Consider the following 25,880-nt stretch of genomic DNA (forward strand, 5'->3'; position numbering starts at 1 on the left):
CTTCAGCCTCCAATACAGTCAACTGCTGAGATCCTCCTGTCACTCCACAAATATAGATGGGCTCTGGTCCTTTATAGCTCGATGGCATTATAGTACATTGTGCACCGGTGTCTACTAAAGCCTTATACTTCTGTGCGCGTGATGTGCCAGGCCATCGAATCCACACAGTCCAATAAACTCGATTGTCCCTTTCCTCCCCCTGGCTGGAGGCAGGGCCCCCCTAATCCTGGTCAGAATCTTCTTCGTTTCTGTGTTTGAAGGATTGTCTGCTGGAAGTTGGAGCAGCAAACTTTTCAGAGAATCCTTTTTTCCTGATTGTTTTCTTTTGCAACTCACGTACCCGTGCCTCTAGGGTCGCGGTAGATTTTCCATCCCATTTTCTCATGTCCTCTCCATGGTCTCGTAAGTAAAACCACAGGGTGGCACGGGGTGAGTACCCACTATATCGTCTTCCTTGTGTGGATGAACGCCTACCCCTGATAGCTGAGACACTGCTTTGTACAGGTGCGGAGGAGAATAATCTCTCTTCAAGTTGGTGAAACTTTTCAGAAAGTTTCTCCCAGGTGTTCTCTTTCGGTCGTTGGACACTGGTTGGTTCAGGTTGGGGGGAAGATAGATTCTCTTTAAGTTGGTGGACCTCTTCAGACAGTTTCTCCACAGCTGAGACGCAGGCCTGTAAGGAAGAGGAGAGACTTTCTTCGTACTGCCGGAGTTGTTTAGCCGCTTCATCCACTGTGGGTTCCTCATCCTCTTTCCAGGCCATTACTGCCAATGAGCTGGCATATGATGATGGTGCACTCCGTACAAACTTCCGCCACATGGGTCGTGTACACTTGACTCCATCTGGATCTTTGGATGTTTGTGTCTGGTCTGGATCCTCATAAATCACTTCCCGTACGGCTAATTCCCTCAGGTACTGGATTCCCTTCTCCATAGTGGTCCACTTGCCTGGTACACATAAAATATCTTCCTTGAAGGGATACCTTTCCCTCACAGCTGAGAGGAGACGCCTCCAGAGGCTGGTGGGTCGTGCTCCATCTGCAATTGCTTTGTCAATGCCGGCGTCTCGAGCAAGGGATCCCAACCGTCTGGCTTCCCTGCCGTCTAATTCCACACAATTGGCTCCAGAGTCCCAGCACCGGAGCAGCCAGGTGACAAGCTGCTCACCTATACAGCGACCAAAATCTTTTCGCACATCTCGTAGCTCGCGCTCGTTTAGGCTTCGCGTAGTTACTGTTGCTCTTTCGGCATCCTCATCTTCCTCCTCCTGAATCCTTGATGGCCCAGCGTCGTCATCATCTTCGTCATCTCTATACTTAGTTTTGGCAGAAGCCTTACCTGGATTGGCAGAAGACTCTCTGCGTTCTAAACGACTTGAATTTCTGTACCATATTTTCACCTTCTCTACAGGGGCAGCTTGCACTGCTACTGCTCGTTTCTCTGACTTTGTTACAGGGTCTGCCACAGGGATTGGAATACCCTCTGCAGGGTCAACTTGCACTGCTACAGCTCGTTTCTCTGACACGGCCACAGGAGCTGGAGCGGCTGCAGGAGCTGGAGCAGTTGCAGGAACCGGAGCTGTAGCGGCTACAGGAGCTGGAGCTGGAGCTGGAGCAGTTGCAGGAGCTGGGACTGGAGCAGCAGTAGGAGCTGGAGCTGGAGCGGCTGCAGGAGCTGGAGCTGGAGCTGGAGCAGTTGCAGGAGCTGGGACTGGAGCAGCAGTAGGAGCTGGAGCTGGAGCGGCTACAGGAGCTGGAGCTGGAGCTGGAGCAGTTGCAGGAACTGGGACTGGAGTAGCGGCCGGAGCTGAAACTGGAGCGACTGCAGGAACTGGGACTGGAGCGGCTGCAGGAGCTGGAGCTGGAGCGGCTGCAGGAACTGGAGCTGGAGCGGCTGCAGGAGCTGGAGCTGGAGCGGCTGCAGGAGCTGGAACTGGAGCGGCTGCAGGAGCTGGAACTGGAGCGGCTGCAGGAGCTGGGACTGGAGCGGCTGCAGGAGCTGGAGCTGGGGCGGCTGCAGGAGCTGGAGCTGGGGCGGCTGCAGGAACCGGATCTGGAGCGGCTGCAGGAGCTGGGACTGGAGCGGCTGCAGGAGCTGGGACTGGAGCGGCTGCAGGAGCTGGAACTGGAGCGGCTGCAGGAGCTGGAGCTGGGGCGGCTGCAGGAGCTGGAGCTGGGGCGGCTGCAGGAACCGGATCTGGAGCGGCTGCAGGAACCGGATCTGGAGCGGCTGCCGAGTCCACCGTAGGGGTCACAGTGGCCGTTGGATCTGTCACAGGGCTTGGAGTGGCCGCAGGGTCTGTCACTAAGTTGATAGCAGTATCAATGGCAGCTCGATAGGCATGAGCCAGGCCCCAGCACGTTACAATGATTTGTGTTACTTTAGAACTGCCAGAATCATGACACCTTTTTTTCAAGCATTCTGCCAGTTTTTGAGGATTTTGCCATTGTTCAGGGGTGAATTTCCAACACACTGGGGGTGCCAACTGCTCTAGATGCCTGCCCATATCCGCCCATACTCCCTGCCACCCACAACTATCCTGCCCCCGGGCAGATCTCCAGAAGAGCTTCCCAAGTAGTTGTTTAACTTTAAGCAGAACCTGAAGTGCATTCATGAGGCAGAACAACAAGACTATGGTACTCTGAGTATTCCAGAAATATTCAATATCTTGGAGAGCTATTGTGACAAGCTCAGGGGATAAGAGGGTGGTGAAGGAGGAAGGCAGAGTGACCCAGGAGGATACAGGGGTGGTGAAGGAGAAAGGGAGAGTAAGCAAGTAAGGAAAAATATCCTCCCCTTTCCCCTCCACAGATTGACTCCTTAATGGAAAAAAACAATAGGTATAATTGCTAATAGTTTCCAAGATACAGTTTCCAAAGTACAGAGTCGACGATGTTACTGAATACAAATAACAAGTTAGAGTCATGACCACATATTTCATCGTCTCATAAGCCATTGCTACAACACACAGCACCATAATGATCTGAAACCAGGGCCCGGAGAGGATAAACAACACGACAGAGAGTAAATACGGAAAATAATGTACTATAATACTCAATTTGGAAAACAGGCGCAGCAAAGTTGAGATTAAAGCAATCAGCATTATGACAAGTGACTATTAAGCAGGTCTAATCCTTACACCAATTTTAGTTTAACACACTCTGGTCAGATCTGCCGTTATCTCAACCTTTCGGGCCCCACGTTGGGCGCCAAAAAGGCTGTTGTGGTTTAACCCGGCCGGCAGCTAAACACCACGCAGCCGTTCGCTCACCCTCCCCCCTCCCTCTCCGGGACGGGGGAGAGAAATGGAAAGTGAAGCCCGTGAGTTGAGATAAAGACAGTTTAATAAGACAGGAAAATAATAATAACAAAATAATAATAAAAATAATAACAATAATAATACAATGATGATAATAGGAAAGTAATAATAGTATGTACAAACAAGTGATGCACAATGCAATTGCTCACCACTCGCTGACCGATGCCCAGCCTAACCCCGAGCAGTCCGGCCCCTTCCCCCCCAGCTAGCCACCCCTATATATTGTTTAGCATGACGTCAGATGGTATGGAATACCCCTTTGGCTAGTTTGGGTCACCTGTCCTGGGTCTGTCCCCTCCCAGCTCTTACTGCACCCCCAGCCTGCCCGTTGGCAGGACAGAGCAAAAGGCTGAGATGTCCTTGGCTTAGTATAAGCACTGCTCTGCAACAATTAAAGCATCGGGGTGTTATCAGCACTCTTCTCATCCTAAGCCAAAACACAGCATTCCACCAGCTACTAGGAAGAAAATTAATTCTGTGCTAACTGAAACCAGGACAGGAGCCAAGTCCAGTTGGAGGCCAGTCACTAGTGGCGTCCCCCAGGGCTCGGTGCTGGGGCCGGTCCTCTTTAACATCTTCATCAATGATCTGGATGACGGCATTGAGTGCACCCTCAGTAAGTTCGCAGATGACACCAAGCTAGGTGCGTGTGTCGATCTGCTCGAGGGTAGGAAGGCTCTGCAGGAGGATCTGGATAGGCTGCACCGATGGGCTGAGGTCAACTGTATGAAGTTCAACAAGGCCAAGTGCCGGGTCCTGCACCTGGGGCGCAATAACCCCAAGCAGAGCTACAGGCTGGGAGAGGAATGGTTGGAGAGCTGCCAGGCAGAGAAGGACCTGGGAGTGATGGTGGACAGTCGGCTGAATATGAGCCAGCAGTGTGCTCAGGTGGCCAAGAAGGCCAACGGCATCCTGGCTTGTATCAGAAACACTGTGACCAGCAGGGCTAGGGAGGTGATCGTCCCCCTGTACTCGGCTCTGGTGAGGCCGCACCTCGAGTACTGTGTTCAGTTTTGGGCCCCTCGCTACAAGAAGGACATCGAGGTGCTTGAGCGGGTCCAGAGAAGGGCGACGAAGCTGGTGAGGGGCCTGGAGAGCAAGTCCTATGAGGAGCGGCTGAAGGAGCTGGGCTTGTTCAGCCTAGAGAAGAGGAGGCTCAGGGGTGACCTTATTGCTCTGTATAAGTACATTAAAGGAGGCTGTAGAGAGGTGGGGGTTGGCCTGTTCTCCCATGTGCCTGGTGACAGGACGAGGGGGAATGGGCTAAAGTTGCGCCAGGGGAGTTTTAGGTTAGATGTTAGGAAGAATTTCTTTACTGAAAGGGTTGTGAGGCACTGGAACGGGCTGCCCAGGGAGGTGGTGGAGTCACCATCCCTGGAAGTCTTCAAAAGACGTTTAGATGTAGAACTTAGGGATATGGTTTAGTGGGGACTGTTAGTGTTAGGTTAGAGGTTGGACTCGATGATCTTGAGGTCTCTTCCAACCTAGAAATTCTGTGATTCTGTGATTCTCAACATTTGCCTAAAATATGCATTCAGTTCTTGAATCAGTTTTCCACACAGAGGTGGCCATTTCCTTCAGGATGCCCTGGAGTTGCTGAAGGCTACATGGGGAAACGTAAGTTTGCATATGTGGGAGGCCTTCTGAAGCAGGAACTGGTTGGCAGGCAGAGTACCTGAGGGACTGTGCAGGGCACCCCCTGCACCCAGTGCTCCTGGGTAGGCTGGGATGAGACCTCCTGAGCACAATAGCTCCTTGTAGCCCTGTGGACACTGGCTGTGAGGTCACTTGTGTCACATCATCTGTCTGGACAACAGCAGGGAGGCAGAGCCTCTGAGGTCACAAAGGCCCTCAGAAAGCTGTCCCCAACAGGGTGACACATTTGGTGAGGCCAGGGGAAAGCTGGGAGAATAACGGTGGGGGATTTGGGAGAGAGAAGAGGGGTTTCGCTAACATAAAGGAAAGATTTTAAAGATTTAAGAGGGGTTCGGGTAAGGCTGATGCTTCTGCAACACTCACAGGAAACATCTTCATGTTGTGTCCTGGTTATATTTCTAACTAGTAACCCGAAAATCTAGTGCTGTCCTTAATGCTTTCTCTCTCCCTTTAAGGCATCCATTGCTCTAATCCCCAACCTCATTTCCTAATTCAAAGTCAGACCCCAAGCATATTACTTGTTACCATTAGTCACAGAATCATAGAATCATAAAAACACAGGGTTGGAAAGAACCTACAAGATCATCTAGTCCAATCATCCTCCTATCACCAATACTACCCCTAAGCTACTAAATCATATCTCAAAGCACCTGAGACAGGTGCTTCTTGGACACTGCCAAGGGTGGTGACTCCACCACCTCCCTGGGGAGGCCGTTCCAGTGCCTGACCACTCTTTGAGAGAAAAAGTTTTTCCTGATATCTGAACCAAATCTCCCCAGGCGCAACTTGTGGCCATTTCCTCGAGTGCTATCATTAGTTATCAGAGAGAAGAGGCTGACCCCCTCCTCATCACAGCCTCCCTTCAGGAAGTTGTAGATTGCAATGAGGTCTCCCCTGAGCCTCCTCTTCTGCAGACTAAACAATCCAAGCTCGCTCAGCCACTCTTCACAGGACCTGTGCTCCAGACCCCTCACCAATTTTGTTGACCTTATCTGGACATGCTCCAGCACATCGATGTCTGTCTTGTAGTGACGGGCCCAAAACTGAACACAGTACTCCAGGTGTGGCTTCACCAGAGCTGAATACAGGCGGATGATCACCTCGCTGCTCCCGCTGGCTACACTATTTCTAACACAGGCCAGGATACCATTGGCCTTCTTTCCACCTGGGCACGCTGCCGGCTCATGTTCAGCCAAACATCGATCATCACTCCCACGTCCCTTTCCTCTTCACAGCCACTCTGTCCCAGGCCTATAGCATTGCATGGGGTTGTTGTGGCCAAAGTGCAGGATCTGGTGCTTAGCCTTGTTAAACCCCATCCCATTAGCCTCAGCCCAGCCTATCCCAATTCCTCTGAAGGACCACCTTAGCCTCAGGCAGATCAACATTACCTCCCAACTCAGTGTCTTCTGCAAACTTACTGAGGGTACATTCAACCCCTCATCTAGGTCATCAATAAAGCTATTATACAAGCTAGGCTCCAGTACCAACCACTGGGGGACACCACTTGTAACGGGACGCCAACTGGACTGAACTCCATTAACCACAACCCGCTGGGCATGGCCCTCCAGCCAGTTCTTCACCCAGAGAAGACTATAAACAGCCAGGACAGCTGACCCAACGGGATTAAATAGATGCTCCAATAGGTGTTCCAGCCCACCATCCCACTACCAAAGGCACCTCCCAGCCTGCAGCAGAGGAGCCTGCTGGGAAAGACCTGGAGGGCTGTGGGGACCCACCAACAGGAGCTGGTGCCAAGTCCTGCCCAAGGATCCAAGACATCTCCCTGTTCACCTCTTGCAACTTAGATATCTCTGTCCATGGGTGCTGGGCAGGCATCCTTAGGCTCCGTGGGGGCCCAAGGCAGCAGAAGGTGGGCACTGCAAGGGAGTGTCTCATGGGGCTTCCCAGAGATCCACTTTGTCTGGAAACTGCCTGTGGCTGGCAGGACAGAAATGTCTCTGTCAGTAGGAATAGTGTCCAGGGACCAGGGGCTCTGTCAGCCCCAAAGCCAGACCCCGATCCTGCTGGCTCTAAGATGTGTCCCCTCCCAACCGCTGGATCTTTGAGCTCTTCTCCCCTCCATCAACCTCAGGGAGACGCCCAGAAACATGGTCAGGGAAGACTGGATCTGGGGCAAAGCCCCCAGAGGGTTTTAATATGAGGAAATACAAACACACAGCATAAAAACAGGGGAATACCAAGAGGGGAAATACCCATGTGTGTCTGCTGACTGCTGGAAAAGGGAGACTATTTCCTGGCACTCACGGCTCTCCCAGTGGCACTGAGCTCTCCTCCCTCCCGGCTGCACCCAGCTGCTCAGCAGAGCTGGGCTCTGCTGGCCTGGGGCTCTGGAACTCTTGTGCATGGAGCTCTGGTGTCACATCCTGGGTGTCCTCATGGGGATATGCCAGAGACACCTCTTCAACATCGTCATAGCCCGTGCTCCCCAGGAAAGGTGACGAGGTGTGTCCATCAGCCCCAGGGACCCCAGCACTTCTCCGGGAGTGCAGGCTTCCCCCTGTAAGCATCAAGGCAGGCTGCTGTGGTTGGGCCTGTGGGGTGCCCCTCGGGGCTGTTTATCATCTTCCTCATCCTCACCAGCCTGAGACACTCAGCCCATTCTCCCAGCCCCCACAAAATCTCCCAGGACAGGTTCTCCATATGGAGGTGGTCAGGCTTTCAATATGGCATGGATCCTCCCAGGCCTGGGGTTGGCACCTAGGAAGTGGCAGTGCTGCATTGCCCTCTCACCTGTGACTGCATCCCTGGGCCCAGCTCCTTCCTCTGGTGTCCTGGGCACTTCCCAGTCCCCCTGTCCAGGGACAGGATCCTCCCCAGGGTCAGAAACCTCCCCAGCATCATCATAGCCACCTGCTGGGTAACCTCCAGGCAGGACAGGGACATCTGAAAAGAGAGGGGAGGTGGTGGCAATGAGAAGAGATGTTCTGAAGAGCAGAGGGTGGGAGGGTGTGTGGGGACACAGGGCTGACATGCTGCTGGTGTCAGGGTCACAGCAGAGCCTTCATGCTTCCAGCTCTGATGATAACACTCGGTGGCACTGCTGTCTGTCTGGTCTGTCTGCAGGGAGGAGAAATGGAGCTCTTCCACCCTCCCCCTCCCACCTCTTAACCCTGGGAGTGGCCCCAGATCATCCTCCTCCTCATGTGCCCAGGGTAGGGCTGCAAATGGGTCTCAGGGAAGGGCTCCCCAGCTCTCCCGGAGCCTGGGGACAGAGGCAGGGCTGGTCTGGGAATGGGCAGAGAGGGACAGGACCCCACTGGGCTCCCTCAGCCCCATTATCGGGGCCAGCACAAGGCTGTCCCCACAGCACAGCCCCTCTGTGTTGTGTTGGCACTGCAGCCACATCCCCAGGGAGGGCAGCATTCCCATGGAGATAGTCTGGGGCAGAGTCAGCCTCACACCATCCCTTTGGAGACAGCCCTTGTGCCCGTTTGGTCCCTGGGTCATGTTCCAGTGCAGACCCTGCACCAATTCCCACATTTCTCCTCCCCATGGAGCTGCTCCATCTCTGCCCCACACGTCAATAGCACAGCCCGTGCCCTGCTGGGGGGGTGGCTGATACAACGGTGATGGACTCCACTGCCCCATGCTCCTCCTGCCAGTACTGCCAAGAGCACTGCCAGCAGTACATCCTCCCCGTCTCACCCAGCCCAGATCTCACATTTCTCTTCTCTCCCCAGAACGGATGCCTCAGGCTCTGGGCTCTCTCCACCCCTTGATGTTGGTGCCCCATGATCTGTCAGTCAGTGGGGCAGCACATGGGGCAGGAGGCAGCACATGGCTCTGTTTCTGTGCCCCAGGACACCAACACCCCCAGCACCCCCAGCCCTACCAGGAGGCATCTCCCCCCTAGGACCACTGGGGAAGGAGGCACCTCTGCGCTGAGCCCTGGTGCTTCGCACCTGCCCAGCCAGGAGGGCCAGGAGCAGGCAGAGGAGGACCCCCAGGATTATGCGGAGGATGACAAGCACTGAGAGTCCCTCGCTGCTGGTGGTTGGACGGCCCCGTGGGGGATCTGCATGGGCAGGAACACGGCAGGGGCAGCAAGGGAGAGGTTGGAGGCAGGACATACCACTCCTGACCACACAAGGCAGCAGGGGCTGGGGGGGACAAGGCTGGGTGATGGGGCAGCTCCCACCCTGCTGGGTACATCACAGACTTCCCCCAGCTCTCTCAATTTCCTGGGAGTCTCACAGCCCAACAGGGAGCCCCTTCCCCTGGCTGTGGGTCACAGCGTGGACATGGACAGACCCAGCCCAGGGGAAGGACAGCTTACCTGCTTGTGGGGGGGGTGTTGCTGTCCTGGGTGCAGCTGCAGGGGAGCAGAAGGAGAGCTGGGATAAGAGGCTGGGGCTGTGGCACCAGGCAGCCTCCCTGGCAAATGACCCCAGCATGTGCCACCTGAATTGTCCGTCCTGCGGGGCTGAGCAGGGTGGCAACGACAGGGCCCAGCACCACTGCTCTGTGCTGCTCACAGGACAGTGCAGACAGCCCAGGAGATGTGCTGGGACATCCAGCCTCACAGAGGCTGCTCCCCACCCACCACCAGCCTCCCACTCTGCAGAGACACCCTTGCTTGGGCCAGCACTGGGGCCATGCCAGAATCCAGCAGGGCAGATGCCCAAGCCAGCTCCTTGCCAAGCCCCCAGCCATGTCTCCCAGCCCCACTGCTCACCTGAGCAATGCACAGCCGCATCTGCCTTATGCTGGCAGGCACCGCTGTCCCCTGGCTGGGCCCAGCAGTCCTGCAGAGACAGCTCCGTCCCCCTGCACTCCATCAGCCACATGGGGCCCGTCCCCTCTCCAGCAGCAGCCTGGCCCAGGGCATAGAGCGCGGGGCCACAGCCCAGCTGCCTGCACGCCACCTCGGCATCCCACATGTCCCAGGCATTGTCACACAGTGTCCCCCAGGTGCCACGGTGCCAGATCTCCACTCTGCCCGAGCAGTCGTCCTTGCCTCCCACAGCACGGATCTTCTCCCTGTCTGGGGAGGCAGCGATGTCTCATGGCACCAGAACAGCTGGGACAGCCCTGCCAGGTGAGGGGGGCACGCGTAGGGGCAGCTCCCTACCTGTGCAGCTGGTGGAGTTGGGGCATGCAGCCACCTGCGGCCTTTCTGTCCATGTCCCAAAGGAAAGAGAAGTTGGTCTGAAAAGGGCTGCTCTAGGCGTCATGCAGAACAGAGCAGGGCTGACCTCTGCTCACACATCCCCATGCTGCCTGGGTCAGGGCAGCAGCAGCACCCTGTTCATTTAGGGGACGCACACAGCACTGCAGGGGGGACCCAAGTTCTGAGCCCTACAGGGTCCGTGGTTCACAGAGCAGCAGGAGGCTGTCCCAGGAGGGAGGACTCCTGAAAGCCCTGCATGGTCTCCTCTGAGACCTTGCCCGGAGATGCCTCTGCATCCCCCAGGGAGCTGCTGGCAGCCCGGCTGTTGACTGCTGCTGGTGGACATGGGTGGCTCCAAAAGCTGAAGTCACCTTTGTGTACCAGTAGCAGCAGGGTCTAATGCAGGAAGTCAAACCCCGTCTGGGTTTCTTCTCTGCATTTCAGCATGCCCAGTGGAGAACTGGACCTGGTGCCTTGATGTCTCAGATTTACCATTGCAGGTGATGTGGGTCTCTTCTCGGAGGTCATCACATGACTGCGGATTCCAGGAAGCAGAGGGACACTGCCAGAAGGAGCTGTTGCTCTTCCCACACTCCACGTGATCCAGCCATGCAGTACCAGACAGCTTGGCATAGTTAGAATGTATTTCCAGTTCCCCTTCATTCCCGCAGCCCAGCTCCTTGCACACCAGTGACACCGTCTCGGTGGTCATGGAGTTGGAGCAAACACTGCCCCACGTCCCGTTGTAGAAAACCTGCAGGCGCCCGGAGCAGCCGTCGCTGTTCTCCAGCCTCAGGGCCGTGAACTCTGGAAGGAGGAAAGGCCCCAGACAGAACAGGCTGGTCTGGGGCTGGTGGAACAGAGGCTCCTCTGCACCCCAGGTGCTCAGGAATTCGGAGGCACAGCCAGCAAATCCCTTTTGCATCTGGGGGCAGAGAGGTCTCTGACATACTCCTTTGCCCTCCCCACTCACTGTCAGGGTGGATGGGCTCCCAAGGGTCTGTGTGAAGGTTTCGCCAGGATGGGCTTGGGCGGGGGACCCAAGGCAGCCAGGGATGGCACTGGCCTCGCCCAGCTCTGCACTTACCCTAGTCTCTGAGGCCCCAGCTCCCAGCCCCACGCCCAGCACAGACCTGAGCAGACGACTCCCGCGTCCTCCTTGTGCCCACAGTCGTGCTGCCCCCAGGCCTCGGCAGGGCAGTCCCAGAGAGCAGCTTCGGTCCCGGAGCAGTTGACGCCATCCAGCCAGATCTGCCCGGAGCCCTCCCCAAACCGAGCAGAGCCGGCTGCCTCCAGGACCCCTCCGCAGCCCAGCTGGCGGCAAACGACGGCGGCGTCGGCCAGGTCCCAGGCGTCGTCACAGACGGTGCCCCAGCGCCCCTGGTAGTAGATCTCCACTCTCCCGGCACAGCGCCCGGCCCCGTCCACCAGCCGGACCCACCGGCTCCCTGCAGTGTGGAGAACCCCGGCCGTCAGGGGCTGGCTGCCCTCCCGGACCAGCACCTGTGGGACGTGCAGCACCACTCACCCTGGCACACGACCCCCACATCCTCCATGATCCCTTCTGTTGGCATGCTCTGAGGCAGCGAGGTGTTGCAGAGGCTCAGGTCAGCCTCGTGCCCTGCACACCGCACCCCACGCAGCCCCACAGGTCCTTGTCCTCGCTCGGCCCTCACGGGGGTGTAGGCTGCCTCTGCCTCTCCGCACTGCAGCTGCTGGCACACCACGCTGGCCTCCTGCATGTCCCACTGCTCATCCAGGACTCTGCCCCACGTCCCGTGCTGGAAGACCTCCACGCGCCCGTCGCACCGGCTCCCTCCGCCCACCAACCGCAGGGGCATGGGGTGAGTTAGGCCTGGTGAGAGCAGACATTCAGCCAGGCTCTGCCATGAGCTCCCCAAATTTGTGTGGCCGTGTCACACACCAGGGGCAAATGGACTTTGCAGCACTGCCCAGCACTCACCTGAGCAAATGACAGCAGCAGCGTTCTCCTGGGAGCACGGCGAGGCCCCCAGGGCAGTCACCGGACACTGCCCCAGGTGGGCTTCAGTCCCGTCACAGTGGAACGAGTCTCTCCAGACGGGGCCGGTTCCTCTCCCAAAAAGCCCTCCTCCAGGAATGGACTCAGCAAAGCCACAGCCGAGGTGCCGACACAGAACGTGGGCGTCCGAGAGGTCCCAGCGGGAGTCACAGAGGGTCCCCCATGTCCCCAGCATGTTGACCTCCACCCTGCCCTCACACGCTGTGCTGCCGTTCACCAGCCTGAACCCTGTGTACTCAAGGACAAAGGAGGGTGAGAGAGGCCACATTTGTGCTCTTGTTCCCACAGGAGCTGCAGGAGAGGCCAAAGGGACAGCGTTCTTTCCTCCTCCCCACCAGCAGTTTCTCCTCTCCATCCAGCACAGCCCAATGCCCACACTGCTCTCCCGCTCCAACCACAGCCCCTCTGGGCACCATACCACCCCAAGTCCTTACGTGTACAGGTGACATGAGTGCCATTGCTGTGGGTGCAGGCCTTGTCCTTGGGGGTCCCCGTGGGGCAGAAGGAGAGGATGGATTCATTCCCCACACACTGCAGCTCTCTGTCCCAGACAGGACCGGCCCCTTCTCCCAGCTGAGCTGCCCCATGGACAGACAGGGCTGTGCCACACTGCAGCTCCCTGCACACCACCTCGGCAGCTTTGGCACCAAAGTGGGAGTGACAGACAGCTTTCCACTGGTCCCTGTCGTAGACCTCCACACTTCCAGAGCAGGGGCTGTCCCCTCCGACCAGACGGACAAATCCTGGAGCAACCAAGGAGACCTGTGAGTTCCCAGAGCCCTCTGGCACTTCCATGCCCACCTCCCACCTCATCCCTGAGGTGACCACATGCAGAGCCCTATGGCCAGCCCAGCAGCTCTCAGTGGGTGCTGATGGCACAAAGAGGTCAGGGCCCCCCTGCTGCTCCTCAGAAACCAGCCCAACACCCATGTCCTCTTTTGCAAGCCCCCAGCAGCAGGCACTGCTCAGACAAACTGCTGCTGCCCGGAGTCCTTGGGCTGCCCGGCCCCAGTCCCAGCACTGCAGCACACGCAGCACGTGGGCCCGGGGAAACAGGCCCAGGAACTCAGGGCTTACTTCAGCCTGCTCTGCCCCACAAGGCTCAGGCTAGTTAGAAGAAATCCTTGGATCTGCCATAAAGCTCCCTTGTTCCCAGGGAATGCTGGGGCTCTTGGGGAGCTGCTGTTAGATGGGGCACTTCGGGGAATCCTCTGCAAAGGGGGGTCCTCTGCTAGGTACAGTGTGGTGCTGGACATGCACGTCCCCAGCCACCTACTATGCATGGGTCAGGAAAGCAGGCAGAGAGCAGCCCTGGGCTGACACGAGCTCCCGGTGTGAGGGGAGGCACCAAGGAGAGCCAGGAGGTGCTGGCACAGCCCCTGGGGCATGGGTTAGGCAGGAGAGGTCAGGCAGTGGGTCAGCAAGGCCTGGAGGGGCCATGTCTCCAGGGACTGGCTCTCATGGGGTGACCCCGGGACAGGAACAAGGTGCCACTTGCCACCATGTTCCTCTGCTCAAGCCCAGTGCTCCTGCCCTCTGAGCAGCCCCTCTGCTTTGGCCAAGGTTCTCTTGGCTGCTGGGGGTACAACCAAAAGTCCTGGGCCATTGCACACCCTTCCCTGAGGCTGCTGGTGGCTGGGGGAGCTGCTCTAGATTCCCCTGGCATAGGGACCAGTCTGCCAGACAGGGCCTGGGTGAATGGAGGAGAAAGATGGGAACCAGCCAGCACAGTGGGGAAGGGTGAGGGCTTTCCTCTCCCAGACCCAGACACCTCCCCAAGGTTGGCTGCTCCAGCTTCAGGGCCATGCTCAGTGTGCTCCCACTGGGCTTTCCCAGGGACAAGGGACATCAGCAGTGACAGACCCAGCTCAGAGTGCAACTTGACACACAGAGCCATGTTCTGGTGTGCACTTGTTGCTTCCTGAGGTCACAGCCAGGTCCCGTAGAAGTGTCCTCATCCCAGAGGTAGGGAAGAAGTTCAGTCCTTACCTGAGCATGTCACTCCAGCATCCCAGATATGATAGCAGTCTGTTTGGCCCCACCCTGCGTGTGTGCAGTCAGACAGGGCAGACTCGGTGCCACGACAGCCAACATAATCCATCCAAATGGGCCCAGATCCTGGCCCAAAGTGTGCATTCCGATGAGCTTTGAGAGCACCCCCACAGCCCAGCTGCCTACAAACCACTGCAGCATCAGACATGTCCCAGTCGTAATGACACACGGTCCCCCACTGGCCATGATGTTTCACCTCCACTCTCCCAGCACAGCGACTGCCGCCATCCACCAGCCTCACCTCCGCAGCCCCTTCAAACACCAACACAGGAAGGGTCAGGAGAGTTTTGAGCCCCACATTGTGTGTCCGTGAGGACCCCCTCCCCAGGCAGACTCCCAGTTTCCAGGGTGGGATCCCTGTCCCCATAGGCTGTCTCAGGGGCAGCGGGGGGTTCCTCCTCTCCCCATGGGCTACACTGGTCTGGGGGTACTCAGCTCTAGCCCTCCTGGGCCATTTGCTGCCCCACAGCTCTCAGCACCTCCTCCCACCCCAGCAGACCCCTGCCCTCACAGATGCCCACCCCCACACAGCCCCCAGCCCTGCACAGGGCTCCCGCTCCTCCCCAGCCCAGTGTCCCCCGAACAGCCCCATGCCCCTGAGCAGCTTCCATTGCCCATTGCCTGCCACAGGCACCTCCTAAAACAACTGTCCAACCCAGGAACTCTAGGGTGCCCACAGGGAACTGAATTGATCACAAGGATCCCAAAAAACTTTCCTCATCCCTGCTGTCAGATCAGTCCCTGTGCTTGGACAGAGCCCCAGGAAGAACACCTCTCTACCACTTTTGGATGCAGACACCCCAGTCCCGTTCTGTTAATGGGACACAACCTGCCCTCCTGGAGTCAGTGTTTCCCCAGATCCCAGGGGCAAGGAACAGCACACAACCCCCCTGGGACACCCCGGACAGGGGCTGTGCCCTGGAGATCACTGAGGGTTACTCTCACTGTCTGGGACTCCTCCAGATCCAGAGGCACAGTGCTCGGGAACAAGGGCTCACAAAAGGGTCCCCAAGGACAAGGAGTCTAGAAATGATGCAAGGCATGGGCTGCCATAATCATGGGAGCTGTGGAAATGGATTACCCCCTCCCATCCATGACAAGCACAGATTAAAACACAGGGATGAGGGAATGAGAACCTTCTGCCTCTCATTTCAGTGGTGCCTGAAAACAACCCCACTCCCAGAGAGATCCCGATGACCCCACTGCTGCCCACTGTCCCAAGGCTGTGGAACAGAGAAGCTGGCACTTACCTCTGCAAGGCTGCACCCAGAGGAACAGCCACAGCACCCAAGGGGACAGGAGTCCCTCTGCCCCCATCCTGAGGCTCCTGTCCTGACAGCACAGCCCTGCTGCTGGAGCTCCTGGGGACCCACAGTGAAACGGCGATGATGGGAGGGCAATATATCTGTGCAGATGCTGTCCCAGCTGCAGGAGGAGCCAATCGAAGCAGCAGGCACCTTTTTAGACGTTATCGGCACTTATCTCCCCTCCGACGCAGCCCAGCTCTCCAATGAACTTCTCCAGCGCTCTTCATGACCATATATGAGGGACGGCTCCGCTGCGGGTCTCACGTCACTGCGGTGGAACATCATCGTGGGGTAGGGCTGGGTGTGGGGGCAGATGGCTCTGACACCCCTTGCAGCCTGCTGTGGGAGCACGGAGCATCTCCTGAGCTGTAGCATCCAAGAGCCCAAGGTGTGATTGTCCGGCTGTCCCTGCGCCATGGGATCCTCAGGTCTGGTCCTGCAGCAGGGCTGTGTCAGGCTGGGAAGGGACCAGCCCCTGCCCCTGCTACAACCCCTGCTGTGCTGGCAGCAGCAGCTGGGAAAGGCCCTTGGGCAGGGCCAGAGCCCCATGATGGGGGTGCTGGCTGTCCCGTCCCTCCCCAGGGAGCCTCCTGTGGGGTCCCGGCAGCAGCCAGAGCTGGTCCAGGGTCTGCCCTGGCAGCAGAGCTGCAGCCCAGAGCCTCAGGCGTCTCCCTGGCTCTCAGCGTGTCACCCAGGGGCCGTTATTCCCCACGGCGGGTTGGGAGCTGGAGCCTGCCTGCCACTGCAGATGCACCAACCGCAGCCCACGTGACATGGTGCCCGGGCAGGAAGACGGTGGTTTCCTCCTGGCCCCGTGCCCAGGCATGGCCCTGCGGTGCCTCCCAGCCTCCTCACAGCTCCAAGCCTGGCAGGGTTCAGGAAGTGTTTGGATAATGCTCTCAGACATATAGTTTGATATATATATATAATATTTTTATTAAAATATAGATTTTTATAAATGTATACAAATTATATATTTTACACAGAATCACAGAATCACAGAATTTCTAGGTTGGAAGAGACCTCAAGATCATCGAGTCCAACCTCTGACCTAACACTAACAAGTCCTCCACTAAACCATATCCCTAAGCTCTGCATCTAAACATTTTTTAAAGACCTCCAGGGATGGTGACTTCACCACTTCCCTGGGCAGCCCATTCCAGTGTCTAACAGCCCTTTCAGTAATGAAGTTCTTCCTAACATCCAACCTAAAACTCCCCTGGCGCAACATATACACATTATATTAATTAGCATATATTTACACACATTTTACTTATATTTACATACATCATATTCTATTATATTACAATATATTATATTATATAATATAATATTATATTACATTACATTACATTACATTATATTATAGATGTCCTGGTTTCAGTTAGAACAGAGTTAATTTTTTTCCTAGTAGCTGGTAGAATGCTATGTTTTGGCTTAGGATGAGAAGAGTGCTGATAACACCCCGATGTTTTAATTGTTGCAGAGCAGTACTTATACTAAGCCAAGGACATCTCAGCTTCCTGCTCGGTCCTGCAAACGGGCAGGCTGGGGGTGCAGCAAGAGCTGGGAGGGGACAGACCCAGGACAGGTGACCCAAACTAGCCAGAGGGGTATTCTATACCATCTGACGTCATGCTAAACAATATATAGGGATGGCTAGCCAGGGGAGGGGGCCGGACTGCTCGGGGTTAGGCTGGGCATCGGTCAGCGGGTGATGAGCAATTGCATTGTGCATCACTTGTTTGTACACATTATTAGTGGTAGTACTATTATCATCATTGTATTATTATAATTATTGTTATTATTATTATTATTATTATTGTTAGTATTATTTTCCTGTCTTATTAAACTGTCTTTATCTCAACTCACGGGCTTCACTTTCCGTTTCTCTCCCCGGCCCAGAGAGGGAGGGGGAGGGTGAGCGAACGGCTGTGTGGTGTTTAGCTGCTGGCCGGGTTAAACCACAACAGTCCTTTTTGGCGCCCAACGTGGGGCACGAAAGGTTGAGATAACGGCAGATCTGACCAGAGTGTGTTAAACTAAAATCGGTATAAGTATTAGACCTACTTAATAGTCACTTGTCATAATGCTGATTGCTTTAATCTCAACTCTGCTGCACCTGCTTTCCAAATTGAGTATTATAACACGTTATTTTCCGTATGTGGTCTCTGTCATGTTGTTTATCCTCTCTGGGCCCTGGTTTAAGATCATTATGGTACTGTGTGTTGTAGCAGTGGCTTATGAGACGAAATATCTGGTCATGACTCTAACTTGGTATTTGTACTCAGTAACATCGTCGAATCTATACTTTGGAAACCGTATCTCAGAAACTGTTAGCAATTATACTTGTTGCCTTTTTTCATCAGGGAGTCAATCTGCGGAGGGGAACGGGGAAGATATTTTTTCTTACTCGATCACTCTCCCTTTCTCCTTCACCACCCCCTTGTCCTCCTTGATCACTCTCCCTTTCTCCTTCACCACTCTCTTATCCTCCGAGCTTGTTACAGTAGCTCTCCAAGATATTGAATATCCTTGGGATACTCAGACCAGCATAGTCTTGTTGTTCTGCCTCCTGAATGTGCTTCAGGTTTTGCTTAAATTTAAATAACTACTTAGGAATCTCATCCAGAGATCTGCCCGGAGGCAGTATAGTTGTGAGTGGCAGGGAGTATGGGAGGATATGGGTAGGCATCTAGAGCAGTGGGCACCCCCAGTGTTTTGGAAATTCACCCCTGAACAACTGAAAAATCCTCAAAAACTGGTAGAATGCTTGAAAAAAAGGTGTCATGATTCTGGCAGTTCCAAAGTGACACAAATCATTGTAACGTGCTGGGGCCTGGCTCATGCCTATCGAGCTGCAAATGATACTACTATCAACTTAGTGACAGACCCTGCGGCCACTCCAAGTCCTGTGACAGATCCAACGGCCACTGCGACCCCTACGGTGGACTCTGCAGCCGCTCCAGCTCCAGTTCCTGCAGCCACTCCAGCTCCAGTTCCTGCAGCTGCTCCAGTTCCAGTTCCTGCAGACGCTCCAGTTCCAGCTCCTGCAGCTGCTCCAGCTCCAGCTCTTGCAGCCACTCCGTTTCCAGCTCCTGCAGCCACTCCAGTTCCTGTGGCTGGGTCAGAGAAACGAGCTGTAGCAGTGCAAGTTGACCCTGCAAAGAGTATTCCAACCCCTGTGGCAGACCCTGTAGCTGGGTCAGAGAAACGAGCTGTAGCAGTGCAAGTTGCCCCTGTAGAGAAGGTGAAAAAATGGTATAGAGATTCAGGTCGTTTAGAATGCAGAGAGTCTTCTGCCAAATCTAGGTATAGAGATGACGATGCTGGGCCATCAGGGATTCAGGAGGAGGAAGATGAGGATGCCAAAAAATGAATAGTAACTACCCGAAACCTATACGAACATGAGCTACGAGATGTGCGAAAAGATTTTGGTTGTTGCATAGGTGAGAAGCTTGTCTCCTGGCTGCTCCGATGCTGGGACACTGGAGCCAATTGTGTGGAATTAGACAGCAGGGAAGCCAGGCGCCTGGGATCCCTTGCTTGAGACGCCGGCATTGACAAAGCAATTGCAGATGGAGCACAATCTCACAGCCTCTGGAAGCGTCTCCTCTCAGCTGTGAGGGAAAGGTATCCCTTCCAGGAAGAACTTTTATGTCTACCAGGCAAGTGGACCACTATGGAGAAGGAAATCCAGTACCTGAGGGAATTAGCCGTACGGGAAGTGATTTATGAGGATCCAGACCTCAGACAAACATCCAAAGATCCAGATGAAGTCAGGTGTACACGACCCATGTGGCGGAAGTTTGTACGGAGTGCACCATCATCATATGCCAGCTCATTGGCAATAATGGCCTGGAAAGAGGATGAGGAACCTACAGTGGATGAAGTGGCTAAACAACTCCGACAGTAGGAAGAAAGTCTCTCCTCTTCCTTACAGGCCTGCATCTCAGCTGTGGAGAAACTTTCTGAAGAGTTCCACCAATTTAAAGAGAATCTATCTTTCTCCCCACCTGAACAAACCAGTGTCCACCAACCAAAAGAGAACACTTTTGAGAAACTTTCTGAAAAGTTTCACCAACTTGAAGAGAGATTATTCTCCTCTGTACCTGTACAAAGCAGTGTCTCAGCTATCGGGGTAGGTGGTCATCCACACAAGGAAGACAATATGGTGGGTATACACCCCGTGCCATGCTGTGGTTTTACCTATGTGACCACGGAGAGGACATGAACTATGAGATGGAAAATCTACCTTGACCCTAGAGATATGGGTATGGGAGTTGCAAAAGAAAATGATCAGGAAAAAGGGGTTCTCTGAAAAATTTGCTGCTCCAATTTCCAGCAGGCAGTCCTTTAGACACAGAAACAGAGATTCTGACCATGATTAGAGGGGCCCTGCCTCCAGCCAGGGGGAGGAAAGGGACAATCGAGATTATTGGACTGTATAGATTCGGTGGCCTGGCATGTCAGACGCACGGAAGTATAAGGCTTTAGTAGATACTGGTGCACAATGTACTGTTATACCATCGAGCTATAAAGGGCCAGAACCCATCTGCATTTATGGGATGATAGGGGGATCCCAGCAGTTAACTGTATTGGAGGGTGAAGTAATTCTAACTGGGAATGAGTGGCAAAAACATCATACTGTGACTGGCTCAGATGCTCCGTGCATCCTTGGCATAGACTACCTCAAGAGAGGCAAGGACCTAAAAGGGCTTTTGGCAGAGCTGTCTTAGAGACAGAGGACATTAAACAGTTGTCTACCTTGCCTGGTCTCTCAGAGGACCCTTCTGTTGTGGGGATGCTGAGGGTTGAAGAACAGCAAGTGCTAATTGCTACCACAACTGTGCACTGGCAGCAATATCGCACCAACCAAGACTCCCTGATTCCCATCCATAAGCTAATTCGTCAATTGGAGAGCCAAGGAGTGATCAGCAAGACTCATTCACCTTTTAATAGTCCCATATGGCCAGTGCGAAAGTCTAATGGTGAGTGGAGACTAACGGTGGACTATTGTGGCCTGAACAAACTCACGCCACCACTGAGTGCTGCAGTGCCGGACATGCTGGAACTCCAGTACAAACTGGAATCAAAAGCAGCCAAGTGATATGCCACAATTGATATCGTTAATACATTTTTCTCCATCCCCTTAGCAGCAGAGTGCAGGACAGTTTCCTTTCACTTGGAGGCGAGTCCAATACACCCAGAGTCAGCTACCCCAGGGGTGGAAACACAGCTCTACCATTTGCCATGGACTGATCCAGTCTGCGCTAGAGCAGGGGGAAGCTCCTAAACATCCGCAGTACATCGGTGACATCATTGTGTGGGGTGGAACAGCAGAGGAAGTTTTCGAGAAAAGGAAGAAAATAGTCCAAATCCTTCTGAAGGTGGGTTTTGCCACAAAACAGAATAAAGTCAAAGGACCTGCACGAGAGATCCAGTTTTTAGGAATAAAATGGCAAGATGGATGCTGTACAAACCCAATGGATGTGATCAACAAAATAACAGCTATGCCTCCACCAGCTAGCAAAAAAGAAACACAGACTTTCCTAGGTGTTGTGGGCTTTTGGAGAATGCACATCCCATATTACAGTCTGATTGTAAACCCGCTCTACCAAGTAACCCGTAAGAAGAATGAGTTTGAATGGGGCCCTGAGCAACGACAAGCCTTTGAACAAATCAAGCAGGAAATAGTTCATGCAGTAGCCCTTGGGCCGGTTCGAACAGGACCAGATGTAAAGAATGTGCTCTACACCGCAGCCGGGGAGAATGGCCCCACGTGGAGCCTCTGGCAGAAAGAACCTGGGGAAACTCGAGGTCGGCCTCTGGGGTTTTGGAGTCGGGGATACAGAGGATCTGAGGCCCGCTATACTCCAACTGAAAAGGAGATATTGGAAGCATATAAAGGAGTTCAATCTTCTTCGGAGGTGATCGGTACTGAAGCGCAGCTCCTCCTAGCACCCCGATTGCCGGTACTAGGCTGGATGTTCAAGGGAAGGGTCCCCTCTACGCATCATGCAACTGATGCTACATGGCGCAAGTGGGTTGCACTGATTACTCAGCAGGCTCGAATAGGAAACCCCAGTCGCCCAGGAATATTGGAAGTGATTATGGACTGGCCAGAAGGCAAATACTTTGGGATATCATCAGAGGAGGAGGTGGGTTGTGCTGAAGAAGCCCCACTGTACAACCAGTTACCAGAGAATAAGAAATATGCCCTGTTCACTGATAGGTCCTGTCGTATTGTGGAGAAGCATCGGAGATGGAAGGCTGCTGTATGGAGTCCTTCACGACGACTTGCAGAAGCTGCTGAGGGAGAAGGTGAATCGAGTCAGTTTGCAGAAGAGAACGCCATTCAGCTGGCTTTAGATATTGCTGAATGAGAAAAGTGGTCAGTTCTCTATCTCTACACTGATTCATGGATGGTAACAAATGCCCTGTGCGGGTGGTTACAGCAATGGAAGCAGAAAAACTGGCAGCACAGGGGCAAATCCATGTGGGCTGCTGCACTGCGGCAAGATATTGCTGCCCGTGTAGAGAACTAGGTTGTAAAGGTACGCCACGTAGATGCTCGTGTGCCCAAGAATCAGGCTACTGAAGAACATCAAAACAACCAGCAGGTGGATCAGGCTACTAAGATTGAAGTGGTTCAGGTGGACCTGGACTGGCAACATAAAGGCAAATTATTTATAGCCCGATGGGCCCATGACACCTCAGGCCATCAAGGTAGAGATGCAACGTACAGATGGGCTTGTGATCGAGGGGTGGACCTGACTGTACTGGGTCTGGCTGGAATGTTAATTTTCCCGGCAGCAGCCCATACAGTACTGTACTCTGTACTTGTAGCTGGAACAGCAGTGTTATCACACCAGTGTTGTGTCTACTGCTGAGCAGCAGTGGCACAGTATTGGGCCTTTCTCTAACCCTCCTAGGGGATGGGCAAAAAGTGAGGAGAGAAACTTCACTGGGGCAGCTGACCTAAACCAATCAAAGGGATATTCCATACCATGTGATGTCACACTCAGCAATAAAAGGTGGAAACAGGAAGAAGAGGGGAGGGGTGGGCTCTCGTTGAGAAGACGTCGGTCCTCCTCTCAACACTGGCTGCATGCGTTGAGGCCTTGCTTCAAGGATGTGGTCAATCATCGCTCATTTGTGGGAAATAGAGAGTAATTTCTTTCCTCTGCACTTCCATATAGCTTTCATTTATTTTGTTTGTTTGTTTTCCTCCCTTCTTTTTTTATTTTCCCTTTTCCCCTCCCTTTTCCCCTTTCCCTTTTTATTTCCCCTTAGTTAAATTGTTTAGTTCATGGTAGTCTTTATTTAATTATTATAATTATTTCCCTTTAATTAAATTATCCTTATCTCAACCCGTGAGTTGTTCTTTGCTTTACTTCTCCCCCTCCTCATCTAAAGGAGGGGGAGTGAGAGAGCGGTTGTGGGGTTTAGCTGCCCAGCACAGTAAAACCACCACACTGACCATATAGCTATATGGACAATATAGCACAGGTTATTCAGGACTTTGAAACATGCGCTGCAATCAAGCAAGCCAAACAGTCAAAGCCTTTTTGGTATGGAGGACGATGGCTGAAATACAAATATGGAGAGGCTTGGCAGATTGATTACATCAAACTCCCTCAAACACACAAGGGCAAGCACCATGCACTTACAATGGTGGAAGCAACCACTGGATGGCTGGAAACATGTCCTGTGCCCCATGCCACCACCCAGAACACTATCCTAGGTCTTGAGAAGCAAGTCCTATGGCAACATGGCACCTCAGAAAGAATGGAGTCAGACAATGAGACACATTTCTGAAACAACCTTATAGACACTTGGGCCAAAGAACATGGTATCGAGTGGGCGTAACACATCCCTTATCATGTATCAGCCTCCGGGAAAATGGAGCTATACAATGGACTGTTAAGGACAACGCTGAAGGCAATGGGTGCTGGGACATTCAAACATTGGGAAATATATTTTCCAAAAGCCACCTGGTTAGTCAACACTAGGTGATCTGTAAAAAAGCTGGACATGCCCAATCAAACATGTTATGTTCTGCAGAAGGAGATAAAGTCCCTGTAGTACACATAAAAAACATCCTGGGGAAGACAGTCTGGGCTATTCCTGCCACAGGCAGAGGAATGATATGCTGAACAATTACTATGGGGAGGCTGGCTGGGGTGGGAAGACCAGCTGCTTGGGGATAGGTTGGGCATCGGTCAGTAGGTGGTGAGCAATTGCGTTGTGCATCACTTGTTTTGTACACATGATTATGAGTAGTACTATTAGCATTATTATTATTTTCCTTTGCTTTCTGTGCTAATAAACTGTCTTTATCTCAACTCAAAGGCTTTTGTTTTTTCCAGATTCTCTCCTCCATCCCAGAGAGGGAGTGGGGAGTATGAACAAATGGCTGTGTGGTGCTTAGCTGCTGGTTGGGTTAAACCACAACATCATGGTAGAAACCCTCACCCTAATAGCAGAAAGCATACTTTTAAAATCCATCTACCCTTTGTTCAGAGAGGAGCAGTTGGTGATGACATCAGTCTGCTTCAAGCACCACACCCCAGGAGAGACCCTGCTGCCTTCAGGAGCTGTCAGCCCCGAGGCCTTGGGGACACCTCGAGGGAGCCCAATGGCACAGAGCAAGAGATGCCATGGTCGGGTTCTGTGCTCCTGAGCTGGGCTGGGCTCCTGGGCCCAAGGGGAGCTCCTGGCAAGAGGGCAGCGCTGCAGAGATACAGCTCTGCCCAGGAGCAGCTCCTCTGCACAGCGCAGCAAGGCTGGGGGCTCTCACCACAGGTGACACGGGGAGAGGAGAGAAGGAGAGAGGGCTTGGATGCAGTGAGGAGTGCAACAACAGTGGGCAGCGTGTGGCAGGACAGATTTGCAGCTTCTTGACACCATGAGGCGCTGGCAGCAGGGCAAAGCAGGTGCAATTTCCAGAGGGGTCTTCTACAGCTGGCACATCCGATGCCTGATACAGCATCTGTCCAGATTGTTCTCTCTGTTTCTGAAGTGCTTTAGAGGATGGCATTTATGAGAGGGCATTTCAAGAGGAAGATTGAGGCTTGATTTATCTGAAGGGTAAGGCTTTTTCTGCAGTCTGTGCTTTCAGATTCCTGCAGTGGAGGGGAGGCAGGTTTCATGGTAATAGACTCTCAGTATTTTGCAGGAGATCAGATGCCCAGGATTTCTGTTTTAGAAAAACTCATCAAGTGTGGTGGGGTAGGAACAACAAACAATCCGACCCCATAAAAGGAAAATTAAAAAAAAAAATAAATCCATATATATATATAGCTGATCTGAAGTTAGGTGACCTGGGAGCAACACTGGGGCAAAGTTCTTTGATATCGGGGGTGAAGTGAGTCTGAGATTATTCTGTTTTCCCCTTTACTTCTGCCAGGGCATAACTGACTCTTCCATTTCCCACAGAGGAGTCCCCTGCTCACAGGGATACCCTCAGGCAGCATCAGGAAGAACTTACGAAAAGGACCTGCCAAACGACTTCCTGGAAGAGGATAATGTTTTTGGCAATTTTAAATAAGAAATGGGATGAGTTTTCTTCTGATAAGTCAGTTGTACGTTATTACTGTTCTTTCTCTTCTTTGTGCAGGACCACCTCCCCAGAAAAGCAGATGTCCAATAGAAGCTCCATAACTGAGTTTCTCCTGCTGCCATTTGCAGACACACGCCAGCTGCAGCTCCTGTATTTCGGGCTCTTTCTTGTCATCTACCTGGCTGCCCTCCTGGGCAACGGCTTCATCCTCACAGCTGTAGCCTGTGACCACCACCTCCACACCCCCATGTACTTCTTCCTCCTCAACCTTGCCCTCCTTGACCTTGGATCCATCTCCACCACTGTTCCCAAAGCCATGGTGAATTCCCTGTGGGACACCAGGGCCATCTCCTATCAAGCGTGTGCTGCACAGGTCTTCTTTTTTGTCTTCTTGGTTGGAGCAGAATATTGTTTTCTCACCATCATGGCCTATGACCGCTATGTTGCCATCTGCAAACCCCTACACTACGGGAGCCTCCTGGACAGCAGAGGTTGTGCCCAAATGGCAGCAGCTACCTGGGGCAGTGGCTGTCTTAATGCTGTCCAGCACACGGCCACTACATTTTTACTGTCCCTCTGCCAAGGCAATGCTGTGGACCAGTTCTTCTGTGAAATTTCCCAGATCCTTAAGCTCTCCTGCTCAAATGCCTACCTCACAGAAGTTGGGGCACTTGTATTTAGTTTTTCTTTAGCATTTGGCTGTTTTTTCTTCCTTGTGTTGTCCAACGTTGTCCTGGTTTCAGTTAGCACAGAATTAATTTTCTTCCTAGTAGCTGGTGGAATGCTGTGTTTTGGCTTAGGATGAG

General features: G+C 53.6%; 1 protein-coding gene and 2 long non-coding RNA genes across 3 annotated transcripts; all 3 read right to left on the reverse strand.

The window, feature by feature from the left end:
• Window positions 1-7,105: 7,105 nt before the first annotated feature.
• Window positions 7,106-9,418, reverse strand: LOC140000513 (uncharacterized). The gene is made up of 2 exons (XR_011805554.1): window positions 7,730-9,418; window positions 7,106-7,496 (listed from the first exon to the last, which is right to left on the reverse strand). It is a non-coding gene; the product is annotated as an uncharacterized lncRNA (long non-coding RNA).
• A 299-nt stretch (window positions 9,419-9,717) lies between these two features.
• On the reverse strand, window positions 9,718-11,961 carry LOC101795522 (scavenger receptor cysteine-rich type 1 protein M130-like). The gene is made up of 4 exons (XM_072030390.1): window positions 11,638-11,961; window positions 11,243-11,557; window positions 10,071-10,916; window positions 9,718-9,983 (listed from the first exon to the last, which is right to left on the reverse strand). The coding sequence occupies exons 1-3, from the start codon at window positions 11,948-11,950 to the stop codon at window positions 10,519-10,521; spliced, it is 1,026 nt and encodes a 341-aa protein (XP_071886491.1). The 5' UTR covers window positions 11,951-11,961; the 3' UTR covers window positions 9,718-9,983; window positions 10,071-10,518.
• Window positions 11,962-12,081: 120 nt separating this feature from the next.
• Window positions 12,082-14,450, reverse strand: LOC119715449 (uncharacterized). The gene is made up of 3 exons (XR_011805553.1): window positions 14,140-14,450; window positions 12,585-12,893; window positions 12,082-12,378 (listed from the first exon to the last, which is right to left on the reverse strand). It is a non-coding gene; the product is annotated as an uncharacterized lncRNA (long non-coding RNA).
• Window positions 14,451-25,880: the final 11,430 nt, after the last annotated feature.

The sequence above is a fragment of the Anas platyrhynchos genome, chromosome 32 (genome assembly GCF_047663525.1).
Source record: "Anas platyrhynchos isolate ZD024472 breed Pekin duck chromosome 32, IASCAAS_PekinDuck_T2T, whole genome shotgun sequence".
NCBI lineage: Eukaryota > Metazoa > Chordata > Aves > Anseriformes > Anatidae > Anas > Anas platyrhynchos.

What these genes read in the sequence shown, in the direction of transcription:
- LOC101795522 (XM_072030390.1), bottom strand. Translation starts at nt 11,950, where the DNA reads ATGCCCCTGCGGTTGGTGGGCGGAGGGAGCCGGTGCGACGGGCGCGTG. An exon ending in TGTGGGGGTCGTGTGCCAGG is followed by an intron (nt 11,558 to 11,637) that starts GTGAGTGGTGCT and finishes TCCACACTGCAG; the next exon opens with GGAGCCGGTGGGTCCGGCTG. An exon ending in CGCGGGAGTCGTCTGCTCAG is followed by an intron (nt 10,917 to 11,242) that starts GTCTGTGCTGGG and finishes TCCTCCTTCCAG; the next exon opens with AGTTCACGGCCCTGAGGCTG.